Source organism: Pygocentrus nattereri, chromosome 1 (genome assembly GCF_015220715.1).
Source record: "Pygocentrus nattereri isolate fPygNat1 chromosome 1, fPygNat1.pri, whole genome shotgun sequence".
NCBI lineage: Eukaryota > Metazoa > Chordata > Actinopteri > Characiformes > Serrasalmidae > Pygocentrus > Pygocentrus nattereri.
Window position 1 is genome coordinate 19,817,124 of NC_051211.1, and position 25,778 is coordinate 19,842,901.

Sequence of the window (25,778 nt, forward strand, 5' to 3'; positions counted from 1 at the left end):
CACATGGATCTGTATGTACATCTAACTAACAAAAAATGTGCCTTTGATTAAAAGAGAGCAGAAATGAGTAATTAAAATATGAGTAATTAAAATCATTGAAAGCAATGACAGAGATCAAATTACAAAAGATACATTTTCTTAAAACTGAGCTTGACTGTCTAATAAAAGGTGGAATTGAGTTCCACAGTTTAGAAGCATAATAACGGAAAAAGTCTCTCCAAGTTTTCAGTATTTTACAGAAGGTCAGTATCTGTAGATCTAGGATCATGTGGTGGAACATAAACAGCAACTCTGGGATGTAAACAGGTTTTAGGTCATTTAGAGCCTTAAAAACAAGCAGCAGAACTTTCAAATCTATTCTGAATGATACAGGCAGCCAGCACAGTTCTTTCAAAAAGGTGTGATGTGATCTTTTTTTTTTTGGTTTTGTTTTGATGCGCACTGCTGCATTTTGTACGAGTTGTTAAGGATGTAAAGTTTTCTTAGGAAGTCCAGTAAGAAGAGCATTACAGTGATCAACTCCGCTTGTAACAAATTCAGTCGTCAAGTTTCTCTGCCTCGCTTTGAGATAGAAAAGGAAAAGAAACTTTAGCCCTAGTTCTCAAATGATAAAAGCTACTTTAGTGGCTGCATTTACACGTGGGGAAAAATACAGCTCAGAGTATTACATTTCACTCAGGTTTCATGTACGAAGCAAAAGAGCCAAGCTTTTCGTAAAGAAGCGTTCTCTGAAATGTAGCAACACAAATCAGTATTTCACTTTTTTTCATGATTTAGTTACAGAAACATTTGCGACATCCATGAGAAATGTCTGACGCACAACTATTGAGCCTGTCAGTAGAGTTTGGAATGAAAGGAAGGAAGGAATGGAAAGGAATAATTGTGCGTGATCAGCATAGCTCTGAAAATTCATGTTTCCTAATGACATCACTTAGAGGTAACATGTACAAAGAGAAAAGCAAAGGGCCTAAAATGGAACCCCACAAGAAATATTTATTTATTAAATTTTTTCATGAACAATCTGTCATGAACGTATTTTTAAAAATACCACCCATATCTCGGAACTACTGTAGAACAGGATCTGCTTCCTCTCACCACTGTTTGTCTGGAACACAACATTTCACATTAAACCACTCAATGACTTTCTTTACATCTTAAAGATTTAATTGCAACATTATAAATTTAGAAAAATGATGTAATCCTTCTTTAATTAAACTGTAGGATTTCAGCACTTGTAAGTATAGGTCACAGCTGGAGTTTGATAAAAATGCAATAGTGTCACCTAATGGACATTAGAAGGAATGCAACAAAAACTCTTTATTCTCATTGATTTTCATAGTTCATCACTTACTTATACCAGATTAGATATACCAGCTAAAGCCTTCATATTAAACAAAGAATGATCATTCTTGCCTTCAGACACGCGCACACACCCTATCTGCACAGCATCAATGCACAAACAGTGCATAAGCAGTGCATGGAAGATTCAAACACATTTTCTTAGATTCACAACATAATGAGCCTATTTATAGATGTAAATATTTAATTATTTAAGGTCTAAACACACTGTAAGCCCTCCCCCAAAAACGCAGATTTCACATCCTAACCACCAGTAATAACACAGATTAACTCAAACCATCAAAATAAACATGACTGTCTGTAAAAACACAGCAGTCAACGTAAAATTATTTCATTCTATATGTATAATATCTGAGATTTAGTAAAGTTTGATTATTTGTTTAATATTATTTATATTTCTTTCACCATTAACATTAAAGTGAAATTGTATAAAAACGGTGAAGACACGCCGACGCAGCGGAATGCATGTTGGAATGAAAACCTGCAGATGCAGAAGTCCATTTTTGGAAACCTCCTGAAGCAGCAGACATGTGTCTGTATCTCTTTATGATGGAAGTCCATCGTTTGACTTTTTCATATTTTTATTCTTTTGCTCTCGTGCTGACCCCTACCTGACCTCTCCTGTTTATGACCATCAAACCCTTATGTAGCTTTAGCTGAGAGATCTCTGTGTGATCTCCCGTTTTTCTCCCTTCCTCACTCTCTCGCTCCCTCTCTCACTCAGTCTCAGTAATTGACCAGATGGTGGTGCTATAGTTCAGTGCGAGAGCGGGATATGCGTGGGCCTTTCCGCATCTCTTTCCTCTTCTCTTCCTTCCTCCTTCTCTTCTGCTCTTCACGCAGAAGTTTCTGGAAGGCCTCTGCGGTGTGGAGCACCTGAGACAGAGAGCAAGAATTATTCTCAGTATCGACAATGAATTATTATCCATTACTATCTATTATGACTACTTCAGTAACCAATATGAATAATTCAATATCTACTCTAAACTGTTCAGTAACTATTAAAGATTATCCAGCAAATATTATGAATTATTCAGTAAATACTATTAATTATTTAAGATTTACTATGAACCTACAAGACTCACATCATCTCTCTCTGTGCGGTATGGGTTTATAAAGTCAGGAGACTTCTCTGTGATCCCCAGCTCCTGGGACATCTGAAACAGAGATAATATGTCATTTAACTTCTGTCATTCAAAAACTTATGCATAGAAATACACAACAGATAGAGGAGCTACAGTCTGTTGAGAGAAAATGTAAACTTAAAGTGACTGTTATTAGGATGGTATTTTATATTTTCAACTTGAATTATAGTTCAAATTATAGTGGAACTGAATACATTCAGTTGGGACAATACGAGGCAATATGGCTTTTGCTGTTTCATTTTAAAAACCACTCTGTAATGGTTTATAATGTTCATATGATCCACATGATCATTCTAACACATGATAATAAATGGCTTTGATTGCGCCGCCACACCATAAACGAAGAAATCGCTTGTTGCACAAAGAGAACTTTCAATAATGGCAGCAGAAAAATCACAGAAACTAAAAGCAGCTTAGATCTGTTAATTAATCGAACAACAGACAATAAAATAATGAGTAATCAATTATAAAGAATAAATATTACTTGCAGCCCTACACAAGCCTATTCTCCCATCACCATTACAACGTTTGCACAGATGCATACAAAAATTGTTTGCATATTGTCACTGTTTAACACCAGTTCTGGCACAGAATGAAGCTTTTGTTCAAATGGCAACATGTAAACATTGGTTTGCTCCACCGTTTCTCCACAGGTAAAAATTTAGCTGAGCTGTACTAGTTTTATATAAGCCAGAGGTGTCCAATCATATCTGCAGAGGGCCGGTGTGGCTGCAGGTTTTCACTCCAACAAAGCAGGAAATCGCCTGATGAAATGTTTGAAGACTAAGACCAACTGATTAAGCAAGTATAATCAGGTGTGCTTCAGCTTGTTAGGAGTGAAACCCTGCAGCCACACCGGCCCTTTACCTCACTAGTTAATGCCAGTTTTTTTTAAAGAAAACACAATGAGAAAATGTCAGAAATAGACATCAACGCCTTGCACTGTAAAAGGCAGGACTGTAGTTAATTAGGCAATACTTACAGTGAAATGCTATAGCTAAGCAGCTGGCTGATCAAGTTGGTGGTGGTTATCTTCACTACAGTGATCATTTTCTAATGATTAGCTGGTGCTTGGTGTCAACATGTCTCACCATGTCTAACTGCTAGCTGGCTGTCCAAGCTGTTAACAGCGCCCATAACATGAAATTCTTCTCACCAGTGTGAGGACGTGTTGGTGAGGTCCCTCTGTAAAGACTCCTGTTAGATTACAGAACCTCAGCCCCCAGCGCAGCAGCCCACTCCACTCTGCATTACGGTCATAATAATGATGGACGATCCGCGGGAACCGCAATGCAACGTCACCAAAAAAAGCTGTGTTCTCCACCACATGGGAATACGCTGAAGAGAGGAAAGAAAGGGAGTGTGGGGGAGGGAAGAGAGAGAGAGACTTCATTCATTCCACATCAACATTTATCAGCTGGTGAGCTATTATTCATTCACTAATGACAAAAATAAGGACTTTTTCAAATTATACTCTATAAACAATCATAAATGGCTAAATAATGTTTCAATTAACTAATAATAGTAATGATAACTAGCACACTGTTTAAGATTTTATTAAGCATTTTATTTAAGTGTTAACGTGACTCCACAGTTGGGACAGTAAGAACTAAGCACTAGTTAACAAATGTATGGTTGTCTATAACGATGTCAAGTATAGTCTTAATTGAATAAAATCTTTAATGTCTACCTTTAGCAACACTACATATACACACACAGATCAGGTGTAGCAAGTATATCTAATTTATATGTAAAGTGTATATTGGTTGTGTAATATTTATTGAACACAGTGGTGCACTAATAAAGCACTTCTTAAGAGATTTGTGCAGACAATCTTACAATAAGTAAATTAAACTAAATGATTATTAATGTTTACATTACACATCACAAAGATAACTGTATATGTAACATATAATACTGAAACTAATATATAAGAAATAAAGAAATGTGCTAACATCCATTTCTCAAAGAGAACAATAAAACAAGCTTCTACATGAAGACCATGGAGCCTTTACACAGATCTCAGCCTTTACCAAGCAGTCTTAACGTTTCTTAGCTAATAGATGATTCTTTAACTGTAGAGCAAGTATTACACTGAACACTCTTCTCTACCAGTTAAGATGATCTTAAGATTTGTTTGGGTAAATGGTTCCTGATTAGCTGGAACAGTGAAACACCTAATCATGCAGGGCATGAATACTCCAGGGGCAGTTCTGGCAACAACTGAACTATCAGTATACGGTCTCTATCAAGTTCTGTTCTTATCTTAATATTTAAACCATTACTAAATGTTAATATGTGATCTGACTTAATGGCTATGATGGTTTTATTCTGACTTATATCCTAATAGTTATTAGGTGTTTATTAAGACTTTATTAGATATTATCAAAGACTTCAATAAATTGCTCATTACTGTTTAGTTTTAACTGTCCCAGTTGTTGTATCACATTAACACATTAATACATTGCTTAATGAAATCTAAATAAGTTAACTAATGATAGTAATGAAAGCTAACAATTAACTGACAATATAGCAAGGATTATAAACTACTCAATAAAACCTAAAACAATGTTTCTATTTCCACCATTAGTTAAAGATTATTGGCAACATCACTTAATCGTTTAGTAATGCTTTTTGCTTTTAAGCACCACTTGTAGATGTACTCTAACTGTAAAGTGTTCCCAAATCTGACCGATTAACTGACACCTGTTGAAACATCATGAGTCTGATGAAAACTCACCCTCTTTAATTTTGTCATCTAGTGGGAAAGGATCGTCTGGCTGCATGTTAGCAGCTATCAGAACAGCTCTAGAATCCTCCAATACCTGCACACACACAGTTTCATGCTGATGATGCACACTGTTATTGTTCTTAAGAGAACTAAGACAGCGAATGTTTCTAAATCCAGTCCTCAGAGAGCCCCTCTGAGCCTGCAATCCAGCTCCTGACACACCTAAACACGCCATTAAGAAGACTGAACACCTGGTTCAGGTGCACTGGGAACTGGATTACAGCAAAAACATGGACTGTCTGGGGAACCAGGGTTGAGATCCATAGATCTAAGTCATGGCACTACACTTAGAAGAGAAGAAAAATAAAAAATTTTTTTTACTTTAAAAAGGCCCTTCAGCATGATGTCAATGATCTTGTACTGCTGGTTGACGTCATTAAGCTCCACCAGGTTCTTCAGAGCGTTAAGCTGATCCTTCCTCTTCGTCTCAAACAGACGCTTATCTGATACACACTCAGGAAGATGTCAGTGTTACTGAAGCGCTGGGAATGATCCACCACCCAATTAATACCTGCTCAGTGGTGGTCCTGTGGTGGTTCCTTTTCTACTGATGAACAGGCTGAAACTGGGCAAATTATACAGGGAAACAGGTGGGCTACAATTTTAAACTGTAGGTTACAAAGTGCAGCTACATACTAAGCGAAATAATTATATCTGCATTTTGTGTATCTAATAATACATCAATGTGATTTGACAGTGTAAGTGCTGCCTGTAAGTAGCCAAACAGACAGATTACAGTATAGGATAATCATAGCAAACTACACATTTGAAACACAAGTATATGTGAGGATACAGATTTCCAGGTTGGAGTCGTGACGGTGCCGATGTGTGTGAGGGTCCGAGTCTGTGGAACACACAGCAGTGATTGCTGCCAGTAGCAGCGCGGTGCACACACTCAGCATGGCCAACAGGGGGAGACGCACATACACTCCAACTGCCTGTAACACACAATCGGAGAGAAAAAGACACTGTGATTAAACCAAAGCAGAGAATTTCTAGTGAGGAAAACTACCACTCAGTAACGTATTCTGGGTTTTGTCCTGAGGGAGTCCAAAATTAATGGGTTCCTGTGGGGCTTTTGTGCAAAATCATAAATGCTTTTATAGGACAATGCAGCAATTTTCTGAACACAGAACATCCTAAAACATTTCAACACCGCTGTTATATTTTTGAGCACTTTTAGAACTGTGCCTTGTGTATGTTCATGATGTCAGTAAACATGAACTCCTTCACGCAGCCAATGAGCTGATCAGCTCACCAACCAATCAGCGCTCAGTAGCACTGCTAGTGTCACTGTAGAAAAATGGTAAAATATTCAGAAGCTTTCTTTCATTTTTTTCATAGAATACCTAACTTTGAATTCCAAATTTAAAGGAAGTTTTTACAATAATGCGGAGAAAGACGTTTCATTTTTAAAAGCTGTTTGCTTCCATTTCCTGGACATGCTGGTGGACGTTTTGCAGTCATGTTTTTAGTATAATGGTAAAAAAGAAGTGACCAGACAGCCTGTAATCTGGCTCTGTCTAAAACACTAAAAACTCACTTTATCTGAGTTAACACTGACATATTACACACATTGACTTATTACACACAAACATTTACTAATCATCTGTAATTCTTCTGATCTTTTTGCCTTGATTCAAATTTATGTGCATGCCTGATCTGTCTAGTGTGCCCTGGAAACACATGTTTGAGCGTACACAGAGAATCATGTGTATGTCTGATCATTCTCATTTTGGTTGCCATGGTCACGTAGGGTATGTATATTATCTAGGGGCACAAGGATCAAATTATCTTGGGGGGGGGGGGGTATCTGTGTCCATACAGCTAGAAAATAATCACATCTGTGCCACATTTAAGCTGAAAAATGAATTTGAGTTGTAAGCCTCTGATGTCTGGCCCTCACTACAGAGTAATCGGGCAGATTCCAAAGCCGATTTACTCCCTCTCATCATGAAAGATTTACCGATCTCAAGCAGGTTATAATTGATTATTATCCCAGACTATCCTGTAGGGTGTGTATAATCTTTACCCCTCTGCTCAACTCACTGCTGTGCAGCGCTGCCCCGATTTAAACTTGCAAACTCAGCATCTCATATGAAACACAGCATTCACACCATGCATGAAACATCATTAAACGAGAGCCAATCTGAATAGAGAGCTGAGCTGAATGCAGGAATACAAATTTACAAAAGGGATTAAAATATATTTCCTTTCACTTTCACACTTTTACAAATGCACAACTCTACCACAGTAATCTGTCTTGCTGTCGTCTGCAATGTTTGTTCATGAGAAAAGTGTCTGACCACCAGGGCCTGACCAGTGATAGATGGGCTACAGTGTGTAATTGTACCTGTATATCAGACACATAATGAAAAGGGATTATAAGACAAACTTAAAGAAAGTTTTTTGGCCTTAACTCAGAAAATATTGAGAGTGAGAGAGAGGGAGTGAGAGAGAGGCGACCTTGCACACTTGCGCTCTATTTAAAGCTACTTGTGCCTGGCAGTGTTATGTGTTGGAGGATGCCATTCAACCACAACGTCCACACACTCTACACACACAACAAGGGAGAGAAAAAGAAAGAAAGAGAAAAGGGAGGAGGGAGAGTGTCTCCCACGTCCCGCTCTGCTACAGAGCCAACTACAAAGCGGCTCAAAACAGCTCAAAAACTCCTCTATCCTGTAAAAAGACTTCAAACATGATGGCTATTCTCACTCTCAGTGTTGTGTGCAAAATGTGTGAAGCTATAATTGCCACTGTCACAACAAACCTGCATCACCATAAAGAGCTTCAAGAGGAATTACCATCATCACTGTCACAACAAACTCTCAACAATAGTAACTTTACAGGAGGAGGAAAATATGTCTTAACTTGTAATGGAAGTTAATGGATTGCTTTTGTTTTCCAAGTAATTCTATATCATTTCTACTAGTCCATTCTTAATGAAATTATAACACAATATAAAGAGTGACCAATGTTTTCCTTTATTAGTATTTCATTCTTTTATTATTTTGCACTTTGCACAATAGTGTATAGTGCTTTTGTAATTTTTTCAGTCCTACTTACTGCACACCCAGACAAACACACTATTATGAACATAGTTTATAATACTTGGATGAACATTTATTGCTTCCCATATCATCATAACATCCAAGAACTTTATCAACCATCACATTTTTCATTTATATTATGCAGCCCTACTTCAAAAACAGACCGATATTCCAAAATCTGCACTCACAAACAGTTTGATGGTGTTGAGGATTGAGTGTGTGTAATAATAAACATACTAAACTATTGACTTCCTCAGGAACTAAGAAGCAGTAATAAACCTTGTGCTTTCTTCATACATCTTTCATATTGCTTTATCTGATTGTGTTTGAAGATGGGTGTATATTTCAGACTTCTGAATGTTTCAATCAGATTACGATTCAGTGCATCATGAAGTCAAATTTTAATCAGTTCATTTGATTATATTTGAAGGATTAGAATTACTTAATTTATAAAATATAAATATTAAGACGTGGTGACATTATCAACAGTGACGTTTTCCCTTTCTTTGGGGGGTGGGGTTGTACATGTGACTTTGTTAGTATATTTTATTTTGGCCAAAAATCTAATGTATAATTCAGGGGAAAATATAATATTTACTAATGTGAATTGATTATTCTAACACTCCAAAATCAATGCACCTAGCATGCCACCATCAGCTTGATGTGTTTTTACACCCCTACAGGGCATTATGAATAATGTTGTCTTTCTCCAGACTCCACCAACAGAGTTTTGATTTTCCAGATCACACACACTGACGCTTTACCAGCTTTACACTCATCTGCCAAACATGGTGGCAGTCTCCATGGAAACAATGAATAAACACAGCAAGAGCAATCCAGTGAATAACCAGTTTGGATATCTGATCATTATCTCTCTCTCTCCATCACTTCAGTCTCACGCTATTTCATTTTTTTCCAACCTCTTCATGTCTGAGCAGTTTGTTCTCTTTTCTCTCACCGTCATACACTCTCTGTTCCCACTCTCGCTCTCTCTCTGTAGTAATGGCTCTAAAAATAAAAGTGTAAAAGTCAATCTGATTAATATTTGATGTGTTGATTTGTACAAAACCCAGACAACAAGAGAAGGAGAAGGAGAGAGACAGAGAGAGAGAGAGATGTAAAGAAAGACAAAGAGGGATGTAGAGGGAGGGATGTTAAAAGAAATAGAGACATGAAGAAAGACGCAAAGACAAAAGAAAAAAAAAACGCCAGGAAAAAAAAATAGAACACAGAGACAGATGTAGGTAGGAAAACAGAGAGAGAGGAGGAAGGGAGGGAGGTGCAATGAGATAACGAGTGAGAGACAGAGATATAAGGAGTTTAAAGGGGGGAGAGAGAGAGAGAGAGAAAGAGAGAGAGTGTCAGGGCTGTAGCCTAACTTCCACTCTATTCAACATTTACATAAATGATCTGGCAGCAGCACTAGGACAGTCGGACACCCCCGGCCTAACTTTACACCACACTGAGATTAAGTGTTTGCTCTATGCTGATGACCTTGTCCTAATGTCTACCACAGAACAGGGCTTACAGCAGGGTCTGTCACTGCTAGAGCAGTACTGCCAGAACTGGGCTTTAACGGTTTACTTTGGCATAAGAGTCCTGATTTTCCAGAACTTCAGATCTCAAGAAGATACCAGTTTACCTATGGTGGACAAACAGCACCAGCTTCACTTACCTGAGTACTGAAATCAGCTCATCTTGAAAAATTAATTAATGCATTGCCTTATTCAACAGACTCTGATAAACTCTATCTTGCATTTAGAGAAGAAGCTGAGACAACGACCCAAGCAGCCAAACAAATCTCAGCTCTACATCACTTCAGGAATGATCTTTAACTCCACTGATAACATTATCACTATGTCTTCTTAAGTATACCACCTCTTTCCATTTCTAATCCCTTTTGTTCCAACAGCAGCAATAAGGATCTCCAAAATTATAACTATACAGGAGAAGGAGGGAGAGGGAAAAAAACAAACAAAAAAAACATACTTTACTTTTAATGTAAATCAGTGGAACCAGACTTTATTCCCATGTAGTTTTGTGTAATTTCTTTTGGATCCGTTCATCATGAAATTTCAACACAATACAACAGGCAACAGGCCTTTTCAAATTGCATCAAAAACTGAAAAATAAAAATGGAGTTACAAGGTTTCGCTCCAACAGCAGTGATCAGCGATACATATATGTCTAATATGTAATTTCTATGTACAATGTATGCGTGTGCCAATAAAGCTTCTTAACATTTCAAAAATTAGACAGAGAGAGGAAAGAGAGAGATGTGAACAGATACAAGGAGAGAAAAAAGAGGAGACATGGTGAGATATAAAGAGTGAAGGACAGAGATATAGAGATGAATTAAAATGAAGAGCTGGAGGGAGACAGACTTTCTGCTTAATATTTCATCCCTCTGCTGGCGCGACAGAGGAAGAGATGAGTGAACAGAGTTGGGGGAAGGAAAGGAAGGAGAAAAAGAGAGCTACGCATTCTCTCTGATGACCTCCACTAGGATTTGGTCAGCTGAGTTCTGATTGGTTATCTGCACTGCTGTGTGCAAGCTCTCCCACGTATCAATTTACAGTCAGTCAGATGGGAAACACTTCTGTTTATCAAACTAAATGCTGGTTAGACACCAGCACAGTTTCCTGCTCTCATCACTGCAACAAATTGCTTTTCGGAGTGAGATACAATCGCTGGATTGAAAAGTTCTGCGAGTTTTGTTCAAAGAATTTAGTAGCTTACTATATTAGACATTCTTGTGTGATTACTAACAAGTGTACCACCTTGTTTCTCTCAGGTGTGTGGTTTTTTTTTCACATATACCCTTGTAGATGGTTCTCCACCACACTGAATGATAGAACCCACCACTCTCTGATGACAGGCAGAAATCTGGCCTGTGGGCGTAACTGTGACGTAACTGTTACAATGACAGCACATCATTTTGCCCACGCTGATCTGTGTGAGTCCATCAGGGGGGTTCTTCATCATTAGTGCTCCTCTAGATCCATATTTCTGAAGACTGTAATTACCAACATCTGTTCCAGTTAATCAAAGCCAGAAGAACATAATCACGTTCATGGAAAATTGTGTTTTTCTATTTCACTAAATACTCATATCCTTATTTCCATGTACAGTTCAGTACAATTCTGATGAATTTCAATCTAGTACTTTACAAATGACAATACTTTTACTTCCACATAAGTATATTAGTGAGAAATGCATATACTTTTTTTCTTGTGTTTTATTTTAGACATTAAACTTTTTTCCTAATTCTTTTTTTGTTTTTTATAATTCTATTCTGTTGTGTTGGTTTAGTTCTCCCCGTGACCCTGAGGGAGAAGCGGCTTAGAAAATGGATGGATGGATGGATGGATGGTTTAGCTCTTGTTCTGCGTTATTACAGCTCAAACGTTTCTGTAGCATTTTCTTTTAGATTAAAAGGAACCCATGAAGAACAGAACAGATCCTAACAAACTTCAGTTCTCATGTTGATAGATGCTGGCTGTACTGAAAGTCACATTTCAGTCCTGTAAGTCATCAGAATTCGGCACTTAGTAGGTTTTTGAGTTGCTACATTTGTACATCTAATCAAGTTGTTTTTTGGAAAGGTACTTTTACTGCACTGACTCACAGAAGAAGCAATACTTTTACAGGAGGTTGGGTTCAGGCTACTCCACACACTTTTGCTTACTTCTGATCTAAAAAAAAAAACACCACAGAGATTCAGGAATGGAGATTAAGTTGATGCCAACTGAGTCTGAAGCGTAGGTCAGTGCAAACTAAGACATGCAGGTTTTTATGGTCTGAAATAAGCTCCTGAGTTGACAGCTTCTCTCCAAAGAAAATGTTTTCCAACCAGTGTTCTTCAGGAACACCTGAAGATCTTTATCACTGCATACCAAATGTGAGAAATGCAACTGTACAAAAAAACTTTGCTGCTCATTCATTCTCAAAAATGATGTAGTAACAACACTTTCATCATTTATTATAATCAACTGATTATTAGCTGCAGAACATATTTCACTTTTACACCATGCTGTGAGCCCCCCTCATGTGCATTTGTTGAAGGATACAGAATCTGCCTCACCTTTATATACAAGCATATCACACAGGTATACGGATGCTACAGATTATACTAGCGATTTCTATCACCATCTATAGCATGCACATGCCTTCATGATGTGTGTGCATGTTAAGGGGAGTCGGATTCTGCCAGCAAGACAGAATTCTGCACAACACAGAACATCAGAAGTGAAAGACCCATGACGACGTACAAAGTTGTTTAATATTACAGGATTGTTTTTAAGTAGAATGCAAACTTTCAATCTGGCATGAGATTGACAACTTTTTGGCATGAGCTGATTTTTTTTTTCTTTGCATGCCAGCCTGAGACTCTCTTGCATGCTTTCATCTCTTTCAGGTCTCGCCGATGAATAAAAGCCAGGGTTCAGGCTACTCCTGAATTTATGGGTTCAGGCTACTCCACACACCTTTGCTTACTTCTGATTAAAAAAAAAAAAACAAAAAAAAAAACACCAGGAATGGAAATTAAGTTGATGCTAACTGAGTCTGAAGCGTAGATCAGTGCAAACTAAGGCATGCAGGTTTTTCTGGTCTAAAATAAGCTCCTGAGTTGACAGCTTCTCTCCAAAGAAAATGTTCTCCAACCAGTTCTTCAGGAACACCTGAAGATCTTTATCACTGCATAACAAACGTGAGAAACGTAACTGTACAAAAAACCTTAGCTGCTTATCCATTCTCAAAATGATGTATTAATTAACAACACACTTTCATTATTATTATTATTATTATTTTTATTATTTTTAAGGAGGATGCAAACTTTCAATCTGGCATGAGATTATTTTTTTTTCTTTGCATGCCAGCCTGAGACTCTCTTGCATGCTTTTATCTCTTGCCAACGAGTAAAAGCCAGCCCAACATTTTCTCTTTTTCAATGTCTTGCTTTGTCACTATTTTTCTCTTCCTCACTTTCTATGACAACGTCTTCTTCGGTCTCTTTGCAGCCTTGCTGTCCATGCTGGGAGTACTGAGCTAGGTTTTGTGCTTGCTCCTCCAAACTTACATAGGGCTCTAGTAGTTGTTCCAGGCCTTCGGAGATGCCATTCTCCCTATTATAAGCCAGGGTACCATTGAAATGATTTTGAAGCTGTTTTTTAGGGTAAAATCGTAACATAATGATTTAAATTTAGAAATAAAAAGAAAGATTTAGAATTTTGAAAAGTAAAACATGGAAGCAGTGTTAAGGCCTTTGCACAAAAAAGTGTTTTTGTTCCATTGAAGCTCAGTTTCCTGCTCTGATCACTGCAACAATGAGCTTTTTGAGTGAGAGAAAATCACTGGATTGAAAAGTTTTGCAAGTTTTATGCGAAGAACTTATCAGTATAGTATACTAGATACTGTATTTGTTGAACAGCATACCACTTTATTTCCTGTACATTTTTTTTCACAAATGCATGTTATACAAAAACAGCAATCTGCATATGACTGGTCAGTTTGCATGTCAATCAAACATTCCTTTCCTGTCAATGCAGTTGGTTCTTGGCCACACCGAGTGACAAAACCCACCAGAATATCTGACGACAGCTAGAAATCTGGCCTATGGGTGTAACTGTGACAACTGCGATTATCAAATTGTCCATCCTGATAAAATAAACATGAATGGACCATTCCTTGACGTGTGAGCATGGAACAGGAAAGCAGAAAATCTAGAGCGATGGTGGAGTGGAGTGATAGACATGCTTAAAGCAAGGAGCAGAAACGTCTGCTTCTCCACTCCACTCACATGCTCTGGATCAGAGGACTCTCAGGTGGATATACCAGGTTTATAAACTCAGATCAGAGGCTTTTGCATGAACTTTGGAGCCCAGCTTGAAGTCAGATATGCTATCATTAAATCAAAACGTGGAACACACCAAAGGAAATTAGAACATTTACAAGAAGGCAAAATGTTAAATTAGAAAAGAATGCAAAGTAGCAACCACTAGAAGTTTCATACATTTGGAGCCGGCCACAAGGGAAATTCTAGAGATCCAAAACCAAGTGATTTTAAATGTGTCTGTGTTTTATAATCATAATTGGCCTCAGTCTTCAAACAGTTGATCATGTGTGCTCCTGCTTTGTTGCTATGAAAGGCTTTTACAAATTAAACATGCATGCTGTAAAAAGCTTCCTCACAGAAAGTTATTAGGACAAAATGGTTACACAATATCTGATGTTGGAGAATGTGTTTTATAATAGGTTTGAGATAAGAAGCTGGGCTAAAACATTTTTTAAGATAAATTAAAGGCTGAGAGTTACATACAGGCAGAGACGTAGCCAAAGACACATTTTAACCACTATTTTACCTTTATTAGCATTGTGTATAAGACAAGAGACATCAGTAGGTTCACTGGTGATTCTGGATAGTAAATAAAAGGACTGTACCAATCACCACCACTGTAAAGAAATCTGAGTCAGAAGATTTGAAACCACTCTGACATTGTTTGCATCTCAGTTGATTGAATTTTGCAGAAATCTGCACAAATTGCACAAAATCTGTTGTCTTTTACTTGAACATCTTATTTTTAACACATACAGTAGGGTCCAAATGCGTGAGACCACTAGTGAAAGCATTTGCCATTACAAATTATATTATCAGCAAACCATCTGACTAAAAAGTAAAATCTTCTAAATATTTACATTCATTTCAGAATTTCTCAGTATTTGATATACTGTACAATCAGTTGCTGAAGACTGAGACCAATTAGCAAGTGGAATCTGTTGTGCCCCAGCTTGTTTTTAATAAAAAACCTGCAGCCACACAGTTCAGGAGATCAGTGTAGCACGAGTCGGGCTGTTCTGATCATGAAATATTAATGTACTGAATGAACAGGTCTTTCAATGCAAGTCATGCAGAGAGAAAGGTGTGAACTCAGGTGTCTGCAGGTTGCTTCACGTGAAATGAGTCTAAAGGTACAGCTGAAGGTGCTGTTCTCCTTAAGCACTTTAGAATATGTTTCCACTGCACAACCAAACACAAGAACTGACCCAAACAAGACCTAGCAGAACGTACAGTTCTAGGTCTAGGTCATATTCCACTTGTTTGGGTGACAGCTTATGTGGTCAAAGTAATGGCATTAAAACTTACCGCTTTGAAGACTTGGGCGATATCTACTTCTTCATACTTTGGGGTATACAGTAGATGATAGTACTTGTGAAAAAAACAAATAAACCAACGAACGAACCAAAAAAAAAAAAAAAAACTACATCATAACCTGCTAAGCTGCTGGGGATAGAAGCCACCTTTTGCTATCTTATCCAGCATTATTTCAAAACTGTAGCTTGCTTCATTGCTTTACACAGTAAACAAAAGTGAACACACTGCAAAATGTTCAAGCCATCTTTCAATAAATGTCATACCATCTGCAGAAGAAGTGATAAACATTAAACAGCATTGCTAGAGAGGATCTTTTAGTGTTAGGCTATATAATCATAATATTTATGACAATCATATGGCCCTTAAAGACCCTCTCCAGGAACAGATGCAACACTTAAAAACTCATCTCTGTTCATCAAAATCACATATTTTGAAGTTATTTCCAAGAAAATGCAATGCCTTAAAAAACTGTGTCGATGTAACTCTACACATTTGCCTCCATTTAGTATGTGCAGAACTACGAATATACAAATAGAGGTTTGCCTTCAGGGTTTTCTGCCAGAAAGTATCTTTCTCCATATTCCATGTGCACTTGAACTAGCTAACCATATCGTGCTAATGCTATACTAGCAGCATATGAGGACGAACTTTATAAATGACACACGTTCTTTATGAACAACGTTAAAGTCGTGTTTTTTGTCAGAATTATCGTAATGAACAGCCAGCGTCTAATTCTGCAAGCTTAGCTACCTGACAAACTTTCCGAATAAAGTTTGTCTCAACTTTGTCAACATCCCAAAGCTGTATAGTGTCTTGTCTGCATTTAACATAAATCATAATATACCTTGTAAGGCTAACGGTGTCTAGGCATTATCTAGAACACTGCAGATTTGTTACAAGGCGGTAAGTCGGCTTCTTATTCGTCAGCTTCTGGTTTGAATTTCCCGTTCCATCTTAAACGGTGCAATAGTTACACTCTGGTGTCTCAGGCCTTCCTGTTTGTATTGTTCCCATAATTGTGCAAAAATCTAGCTGACTTAGCTTTGTTGATTTGTTGTACATAGTGACTGGAAAAAGCATAAGAAAAATAAACTCGGTTGGCTCATACTCACTGTCCCCAGGAAAAATGAAGGGAACAGCTTCTAGTTTCAATACAAGTTTAACTGCAAACTGTTTTTGAGTAAAAATCCCAAAACCATCCTCTGCAAAAATATGACTGTAGACTTGAATTTTGTCTAGAGGTTTGGGGGAACAGTCTGATTTTATCAAATAAACTGCACCCATTTTTTCTGATTTTAAAATCAAATTGGAAATATTTAGCCATGGCTAAGTATAACATGTACTTATTTCACTCGTGTCTTTTAACCAATAAAAACTCCACATGGTAATGCTAAAAAATGTAAAAACTTCATTTTCATTGGAGGAGGTATTTTAAATATGCTTTTATGCTTTTAAATATCATTAGTTTCACATACTATGGTATACCATATTACAGTCATACTACCCAACCCTACGGCTTTCTGTAACAAAGACTGCGTCTGTTCAAGTGATATGTGAACATTTGCGTTTAGTCATTTAGCCCACACTCTTATTCACAGTGTCTTACAAAACAGTGGAAGCCAAAGCAAGACAAAGCATGTGGAGATGCTACCAACAATCTTTTATCTAACAGAAAAGACCTGTACTATAGCTTGGTCTTGTCAGTGCAGTGTTAACAAGCATTGGTAATACAGCAAAAATCACATTGCTCAGAGCCCTTATTCAGACAGGCAGTTCAAATCTGATTTTTCCAGCACATCTGATTTGCACAGGGCCAATTTTCTGCAGTCTGAATGTCAAAAAGCCATATGAATCTCACCTCTTTCACTTACATTTAAGACACATTTGTAGGTGGTTTTGGATTTCTGGCCATGTAACTGGTCAAACTGCAGTTCCTTATGATTTTTCCATCATTCAGCGTGCAGCAGTTCGTGACGTCAGAATGCGTGATAAAGTCTGCAGTGGATGTTCACACATTACAGCTTAAATGTGGAGAGCAGAATCTTTTAACAGATTTTTAATGTTTTTTACAAGGTATGTTGTTTGCAGTGACTTCAAGGTGAAGCAGTCATCAGTTAATACAGTGACTGCTTCATTAAAAGATTTGAACCTGTCTCTGAATATTATTTCTACAGCCTACAGCTTGTTAACAGTCTGACCAGATCAAGCCATTGTCATATTCTCTTCATGCTGGAGGTAATAAAGAGGGAAATGCTGTTGTGAAAGACTCCGTGATTGACTTTTCCCTATCTACATAGCGTCTGCACAAGTGCGTCATTAATTTAAACAGCCAGACATAAGAAACCAATCCGATTTGCCCTGCAGCTGAACAAAGCCAAATTCATTTTCATGATACATGATATGCATCGCAATGTTATATCACAATATCTACTTTTTCTGAGGGTTGATAAGTCATAACTTAGTGCCTTTTCTTTATTTTTTATTATTTTCTACATTTTTGAATAATAGTGAACACATCAAAAATATAATCACACATGAAATTACTCAGCAACCGAAACGTGCTAAACAACTACAAACTATCCTCGATTTAACCTTTTTCAAAGTAGCCCCTCTTTGAATTTAAGCAGCGTTATCCACTTTATCCCCTTAAATGTCCAGATTTTTATTCCTCACTCCTAGATCTTCAAAATAACTCAGCGATTATTGCATTATTATATATGCATTACTGTAGTTAACAAACCTGGCATTTGAAAGGTTAATATCACCATGGCTGCTGTATTAACACTCTGCTTTACTTCAGTTTGTATGCTGACCACATACTATCACTGTCTAATACTGACAGAGTTAAGACTGTTAAAGTATTTACTGATAAAGTCAGTAAACGCCAACATAAAATGTCAGACTTGGGACACCCATAAAAGGTCAGCATAAGCATAAAATGGCTTAAAGTTGAGTTTTATACAGTAATAAAGTGAGACAAACACAATAAATAAATCACTGACGAGACGTTCAGCTTGTCAGGTTCTTTCAGTGCCTTCAAGGCTAGTTTACTTTGTCAGTTCTGATAGCATTTCCTCACTTTCATTTTTCCCTGCTCTGACACACATTCTACACTGAAAGGCTGTTTAATTTCCTGATGAGTTGAGGCATGTATATTGGAGTAGAGAAAACACTGAGAGAAGAGTGCGTAGTTGTCCTTGAAGGTGCAGAAATGAAACATATGTCAGAGCATAGTCAGTATATTAATGCTGCCACTATGACACCAACACCATTGAATTATGGGTGGGCAATGTAACGAGATATTATTGCTGTGATAAATTTTGTCGAGATACACTGTGCTGAGCATAACCTGTGTCCAGGAAATTTAGCCCAGTTCACCTTTGAGCATTTTTCATGCTGTAAGAAATATTATGTGTTTAAGGAATTACTTTTGTATTCTAATATTTCTTAAAAAACTGAATCCAGTCATTGTTTGGTGTATTGAATTGTTATTAATTTACAAACATAACTCCTTTTGTTTAGTTCATTTTGGCTGGTTTATTATAGGGTTGTTCATTTTGGCTAGTACACTGTGATTGTCATTTTGGCTACTGCATTTTAAATAGTTCTTTATGGCTGTTACATTCGGGCTCGTTCATTTAGACATGTATATTTTGGCTAGTTAATTGTGGTTTGGTTCCTGTTCCTCACTCGTGAATCAGGAGGTTTTAGCACCAGATAAAGTGCTGTTGTTTATGGTTGGAGCTGAACTCACAAAAGACTGAAGTTAAATTCAGTTTGTTTTTACTGCAACCTATTCATAATAAACCTCTGCCCTGCCCAAGGGGCTCTGTTATATGCAGCTTTATGCTGTGTAAGACTTTAGCCCAATAAAGTTCTTGTATTAGAGGCTCCAGGGGCAGCAGAATGTGGCTCGAGTTTCTCTCAATGCACAAAACAAACCCATCACTAATATTGCACAATGACAACTACACCAAACTAATGAGTATTAATGCAGCTCTCAGGAAAGTTTCTGACACTGCAACATTTGCTTTTAGACACCAATGCTGCACATGTACATTATGTTCCTTAGCCAGGTCTCTTGGTAAATTTGTCATTTCTATGTTAAGAAAATATAGGTTACCTCAGTAAATATTGTCAATTCTTCTTGTAAACCTTTGGTCATAGTTTGATTACAGTACAGAAATATGACATGTTCATCAAGATCCCCTGTGGGAAAGTCTTAATCAGTCCTGGAGCTTGAAGAAAATGCATAAAAATAATCTTGGTCCCAAAGTGCATGTAAATAGTGCAAAGCCCATTCGTTAACAGGCGTTCACCTTCAAAAATTGTTTGCCAACACATTTGTTTTACAAACCTGTGAACATAACCAAAATTTTAACTGAACGTTCCATTATATTACATCTGTTAGCATCTTCGAACTCAGGCCACAAAAGGATGCACTGAAATTTTGGCTACCAAGCATTCTCTGCCAAAAATGATCAAAAATAGTACTGAAAACAGCAACAGAAAGACAAAACAACTCAATGTGTTCACCAAAAGCAACAAATATTTAATGGGCTTACAGCCAAGTGTCAAAAAGACTAATAATTTTAATGGTAATAAAAATGAGAAATAGCTGTTGCACACACTGTTTCATTCACTATCATGCATCCGTGAATGCAGACATGTTCAAACAGTTGGCGCAGAGTAAAAATGCTGGACACATGGATGTTGTCTGAAGTATGAGGGACGTTAGACAAGTGTTTCATAATTATTTATAACCTCTGAACACTCAAGAACTTCTCCATTAAAGGGTTGAGACCACTTGAAAACACATTCCACTCGATATGCAAAAGACAGCAACACTACAGAAGCAAAAAGGAAAGTCCCCACCAGCACGCTGACAGAATCTGTACTCCAAGTTTCTGAAATGATAAAAAATATACAAAGTACAGAGCCAAAGTGCAACTTCTAAGTAATAAATGATGAGATTCATTGCTTCTCTGTTCTTGACACTGCGTTAACAAGCAGACACTGACACTGTAGCTTGCATGCTGTAATTGCAGTACATTTATTTTATTTACATTGTTTCAGTTATATTACAATTTATTGATCCTACAAGGAAAATTTGTCATTTGACACCCAGTCTGGCCAAGGAGTTGAACCCTTGAACTTGTGGTTGCTAACGTCTTCCTGGCTGACATCTCCTACCATTAGGCTACCAGCCACCGTTTTCGTTGTTTCTCAGCTTTTTTAGTTTCGATTTTTAAATGAGTATGTCCTGAATTTCAGTTTCAGCCTTGAACTGCAGTACAACAGCACACATAACCTCCAGAAATGAAATCACTGTGATGTCTAAATGTCCAAAACCACTTGGAATGATGCATATAAATTTAAGTTAAGTGACCCTTATTAATCCCACAACAGGGAAATTTCTCCTCCACATTTCACCCATCAGTGCAGTGAAACACCACATACACACTAGGGGGGCAGCGAGCACACTTGCCTGGAGCTGTGGGCAGCTCCATCTACAGCAGTTGGGGGTTAGTGTCAAGGGCACTTCAGCTCACGTACTGTCAAGCTCAGGGGATGGAAGTGGCAATTTTCAGATGACAGGGCTGGTTCCCTAACCTCCATCCCACGACTGCCCCCCATTTAAATACACTAACCGTTAGAAATGTTTTTCTCTCTCTTTCTAAGTGACATGGTTTCTAAGGTACATGGTTTAGTTATGACTGTGATGAGATATGAAAATGCTGAGAAACTGCTGGCTAAAACTTCTCTAACAGCACCTTCCCCATGACCTATGAAAGAGCTTCATCAGTCTTTCTTCTCCATCTTTCCCATAGCAATCAGCTTCCTGCACATACTGCCTCACTGTGAAAGCTTGGCAGATCCCGGAGGTCCAATCAGTGGACAATAGTGGTGATCGATGGCCTCTAAGCATGCAGGTCCAATCAAACCTCTCAGTGTGGGATGGCAGGAGATGAACTAAAGCTACCGTCAGCAACTGCTCACTTATGGGGAGTCTATTAGAGACAAGATGAGAGACAGCTGAAGCAAACACACACACACACACACACACACACACACACACACACACACCCACACACACACAAACCAGTTCTAAGTCCCAGCACTGCAGGAACCCACCTTCTGCTTACTTGAGTATTTTCCCTGCTTTAATACACCCACTGCAACTTTTAAAGGGTTTGGATGGTTCAGCAAAAAATCTGATTTACCCAATTCCCCCCCAATCCTAAATATAATTTGATCAGCCAAGACATGTTCAGAGTCTTAAGTTTGCTTTTGTATGACAGGGGTCTTCAACTGAAATTGCCTGGGGACCATTAACCAGGTCTTCTCCAAAAGGGAGAAGTTGAAAAAAAAATGCAGAAAGGAAGTTCTCAGTTTTTTCCAGGATGAATTTTAACTACATTAAGTTTTTCCATTTGGTGTTTGCCTAAATTATTATTATTAATATTATTATTATTAGCCATGGTTGTTATTGCTTTTGTTTTAGTAGCAGCCACTGTGGTTGTAGAAACAGTAAATACATGGAATGTTTAATAGATATTTTAATGTCAGTTAAATCAAGTAAGCTTACACATAACAGCAGAATCATTGTGATGTTGTGATCACTGGTGTTCCTGCTGAATGTGAGTAACGTGTTGTCAAAAGCAGAGCAGTAAAATCTTCTGGTTCTCAGTAAATTCATTTGATAATTCCTTTTAAGACTGTCAAAAATGATAGCCTAATCACAATTATTTGAAATGACTGCGATCATTTTTCACAATCACATTATGTAGAAAACGAAACAACAAAAAGTGAATTAGGTGCGCTGGGTTAAAATGAAAGAATGCTGAATGAATATATAAATAAAAGAAAGCAGTAAATGCATTCACAGGCATCATGGGGCTTAAAAAATGTCTGAAGTGTGATTTGACAGTACAGCAGTAGTGTTAGCTACTAAACATAGTTAGCAAGTCCATGGGTAATCAGTCAATTTGGCCAGTTTAGGCTTGTATTGTAATATCTGCAAAACATGAACATGGAAAGACAATTAACTTGTTAAACGCAAGTTGACAGCCAGTCAACATTAATAACTAGTTAATTAATAATAATTAGTTACATTAATAACTAAATTACAACCTTGTCCACTAGAATGGCTAGAATGACTCTTTTTGCATGCAGTGCTCTATTTTTACTTCTGTAGGACCTTACACAGATTTTAAAAGCTTACATTATGTAACCAGCAATGGTGTTTAGTGGGAAAAGCAAATATACTGGTCAAAAATGGAGGGGGGGGGGGGGGGGGGGGGATTTGCATGGATTTACGGACAAATTATAACTTTGTAATGGGTCATATGAAGCTGTCAGTAGTTTAAGACATGAAGTACAAAGTACAAACAAAGTCAGGCTTTAAGATGTCTCTCTTATTTTGTTACAAACTGTCTAAATCGTATCTTTACCTAAGCCTGTGTACTTGAATAAGGAAAAGGGTACAGCATCCAAGCACAGAGAAGCAGGCAGTTTGCTCTTCAGTTAAAGCGACTGTGGCTGAATTTGAAATAGCCTCCTATTCAGAATACTGAACTGTATAGGGTGGCAAAGCTATTAACTCATACACTGGATACAGTACACTACAGATAGAGTAGAGAAGCATTTGAGATTCAAAAGCTACTAGAGTGCACTGGAAAACTGCAATTACAGGGACTGAAAAGCCACATTAGCCTAATCTGGACATGCCCAAAACTACTCCACTCTGCTTTAACAGTAATCCAATATCCCTGGGCAGCATTGATAAAAGTCAATATTACAGGTATCCCAGTATTAGATGATTGAATCGGCATGTACTCTATGCTAAAGAAAAAAAATATTTTAAACCTAACACACCTAACTCAAAGAACCATCTTGGTAGTTAATTAAGGTATACAGGACAGGAAAAACACTGATGTCTTTGATTTTGGGGGAAAGAAAAACAAACAGATTCTTAATCAAATCAGGCCTCGAAAGCCAGATAATCAAACTGAAGCTCTTATTTTGGACACATTATGAGAAGAACTAATTTTGAAGGAAAAGGAGAAAGAGCACAATCAGCTTCCAGATGAATAAACACAATCAGAGACTTCATTACCAACCATTAAGAAGCCTTAAGATCCAAACAGAAGACAGGAAGCTGTGGAGAAACACTATCCAAATGGTCGCAAGGCATCGGAACCAACTAGACAGCACTTAAGCTTAATCATAACCTGGGAAGAACTGGCTTACAACTGAAGGGGCCCAGGCCTCTCCACTGCTGTACAAAGCAGAGGCACTCTTTTACCTGACCAGACTCAAGAAGCCTTAACAATACATGATCAGTTGAATCAGGAGTCCTCGTCTGTTGCTGTTACATGTTAAGAGCTACATTTTATTCCAAAACTCTTGGCTGTGATTAGAGGAACGACTGTAGAGCCTGACTCGACTCGACATGATATTGGGCGAATATCGAGATCCACAGCGCTAGCATGTTTATTCTTCAAACCACTGCTACATGAATCAGACAGCTGTCTATCAAATCCCTCATGAGTTAAACCTGCCACGTCAAGGCTAAAACCCAGAAACACTAAACAGTTTTGAAAAAATACACAGGCCAATGGCCTCAACAGAGAAAACTGAACAGTCAAAAAGCAACCGAGAGTTCAGTTACGCCAACATGTTTAAACTAAAGCTAAACTCTTAAGGACATTGACATGGAAGAGACGCCTATGCAAATAAACACTGAATAAAAATAACTCTTCATAGCGTCCAATTCCGTGGCACTTTCGGCATAATGGGCCTGTTCCAATTTGCAAAACCTCCCAAAACTGAACACTGTGATATCACGTGCAGTAAAAATGTCTTCAAGTATCATGATTTATGCCATATTCACAACTACTAACACAAACCACTGAAGGTGACAGAAAAGGAATACACACACCTCATCAGGAACCTCCAACCTCTTCAGTTATTCATGTGTCTGTCATTGCTCTGACATTCTAAGATGTTTGTAGTGATAGCAAAGTCCAAACATCTCTCCAACCAAATGATCAAAGCTGGTATGGTACATGTTTAACCATCAGAAAAAACATCCAATTGCGTAGCCCTACTTTGATCTTATTTGGTTTGAAAGCTAAAAACTTCAACGGTCACACCGACCACTGAAGATGATGCAACATGCGGAAACAGAAACCTCCAACCTTCTATGTGGACACGTGCGTGTAGCATCATGTTGATTTAGGGATGCATCGATATTAAAATTGTGGCGGATGCTGAAATCTGACTTTATGTATATTTCTAACCATGCCGACAGATAAACATTCATAAAATCCAAAAACTGGATCTACATCTACATTGATCATCTACCTGCATTGGCATTACAGAGAAATGCGACATTCCTATTATTATTATTAAGCAAACATCTGTCAACATCAGCTTCACTCAATGTTGACTCCATGACACAATATTATCGTGCATCCTTTCTTTGATCATCATTAATGGCCGAAAAGACAAACCACTAACCATTCATAAGGATCACTGCTTTGAACCTCTCCAACGGTAGAAGTAACCGAGTAGAAACCGCCAACCATCGAAGGTGATCATATCAGGCTCAAACGTTGTGAGCATTCCTGATTTTATGTTTTTAAAGTGTTGGAGAGATGGTCCCAGCCTTCTGATGCCCCAAGGTGCTGCCTGATTCACAGCTTCATTCATTCATTCATCTTCTAAAAGGATGAACAGACAGCGAACTCAAGCTGTCTCTCTTTCCAACATCTAGACTTCAAAAGCACGTCTCAGTCTCAAAACATCAAAATATGTACACTTGTGTGAAATGGATGGTGGGCTACCATGGAGACCCCCGACCAGCCTCTCCAACCATTTAAGATTTCAATGATCAAAGCATGTACACACATGTCCAAGCATCAGTCCATCCCTTTCACAACTGCTTTGATCTTGAACGTTTGGAGAAACTGTCCTTCCTTCCACCACTGAAGACGAAGGAGCGCAGCAGCGATGAATACACGTCATCAGAAACAGAAACATCATAATTTCTCCTCCATTAACGTGAGTGTCCTGATTATCTTGTGGCCAGGAGACTCGGAGACCTCCATCTGCTTCCTCAGCCACTGGAGAAAGCAGCACGTTTAGGCACAATAATCTGAACTCCCTCCGTCCGCGGAGACGCGGGAGGACCGGACTGAACTGAACACGGCGCTCGAGCTCAGTCCTGTTGCGCGCCGTGCTCCGGACACATTCACAGCATTGCCTTTTCA

At 38.0% G+C, this 25,778-nt stretch overlaps 1 protein-coding gene across 1 annotated transcript; it reads right to left on the minus strand.

Moving 5' to 3' along the window:
- Window positions 1–968: 968 nt before the first annotated feature.
- si:dkey-167k11.5 (coiled-coil domain-containing protein 134) lies at window positions 969–25,582 on the minus strand. Its single transcript, XM_017722656.2, has 7 exons — window positions 25,027–25,582; window positions 6,089–6,233; window positions 5,617–5,738; window positions 5,245–5,329; window positions 3,661–3,842; window positions 2,445–2,516; window positions 969–2,235 (listed from the first exon to the last, which is right to left on the minus strand). Exons 1-7 carry the CDS (start codon window positions 25,027–25,029, stop codon window positions 2,110–2,112), a joined length of 735 nt encoding a protein of 244 aa, XP_017578145.1. The 5' UTR covers window positions 25,030–25,582; the 3' UTR covers window positions 969–2,109.
- Between the last annotated feature and the right edge of the window lie 196 nt (window positions 25,583–25,778).

Coding starts and splice junctions, on each gene's coding strand:
- si:dkey-167k11.5 (XM_017722656.2), bottom strand. Junction 5,739..6,088: donor CGACTCCAACCTGGAAATCT/GTATCCTCACAT, acceptor AGTGTGTATCAG/ATAAGCGTCTGTTTGAGACG. Junction 2,236..2,444: donor ACCGCACAGAGAGAGATGAT/GTGAGTCTTGTA, acceptor TCTCTGTCTCAG/GTGCTCCACACCGCAGAGGC.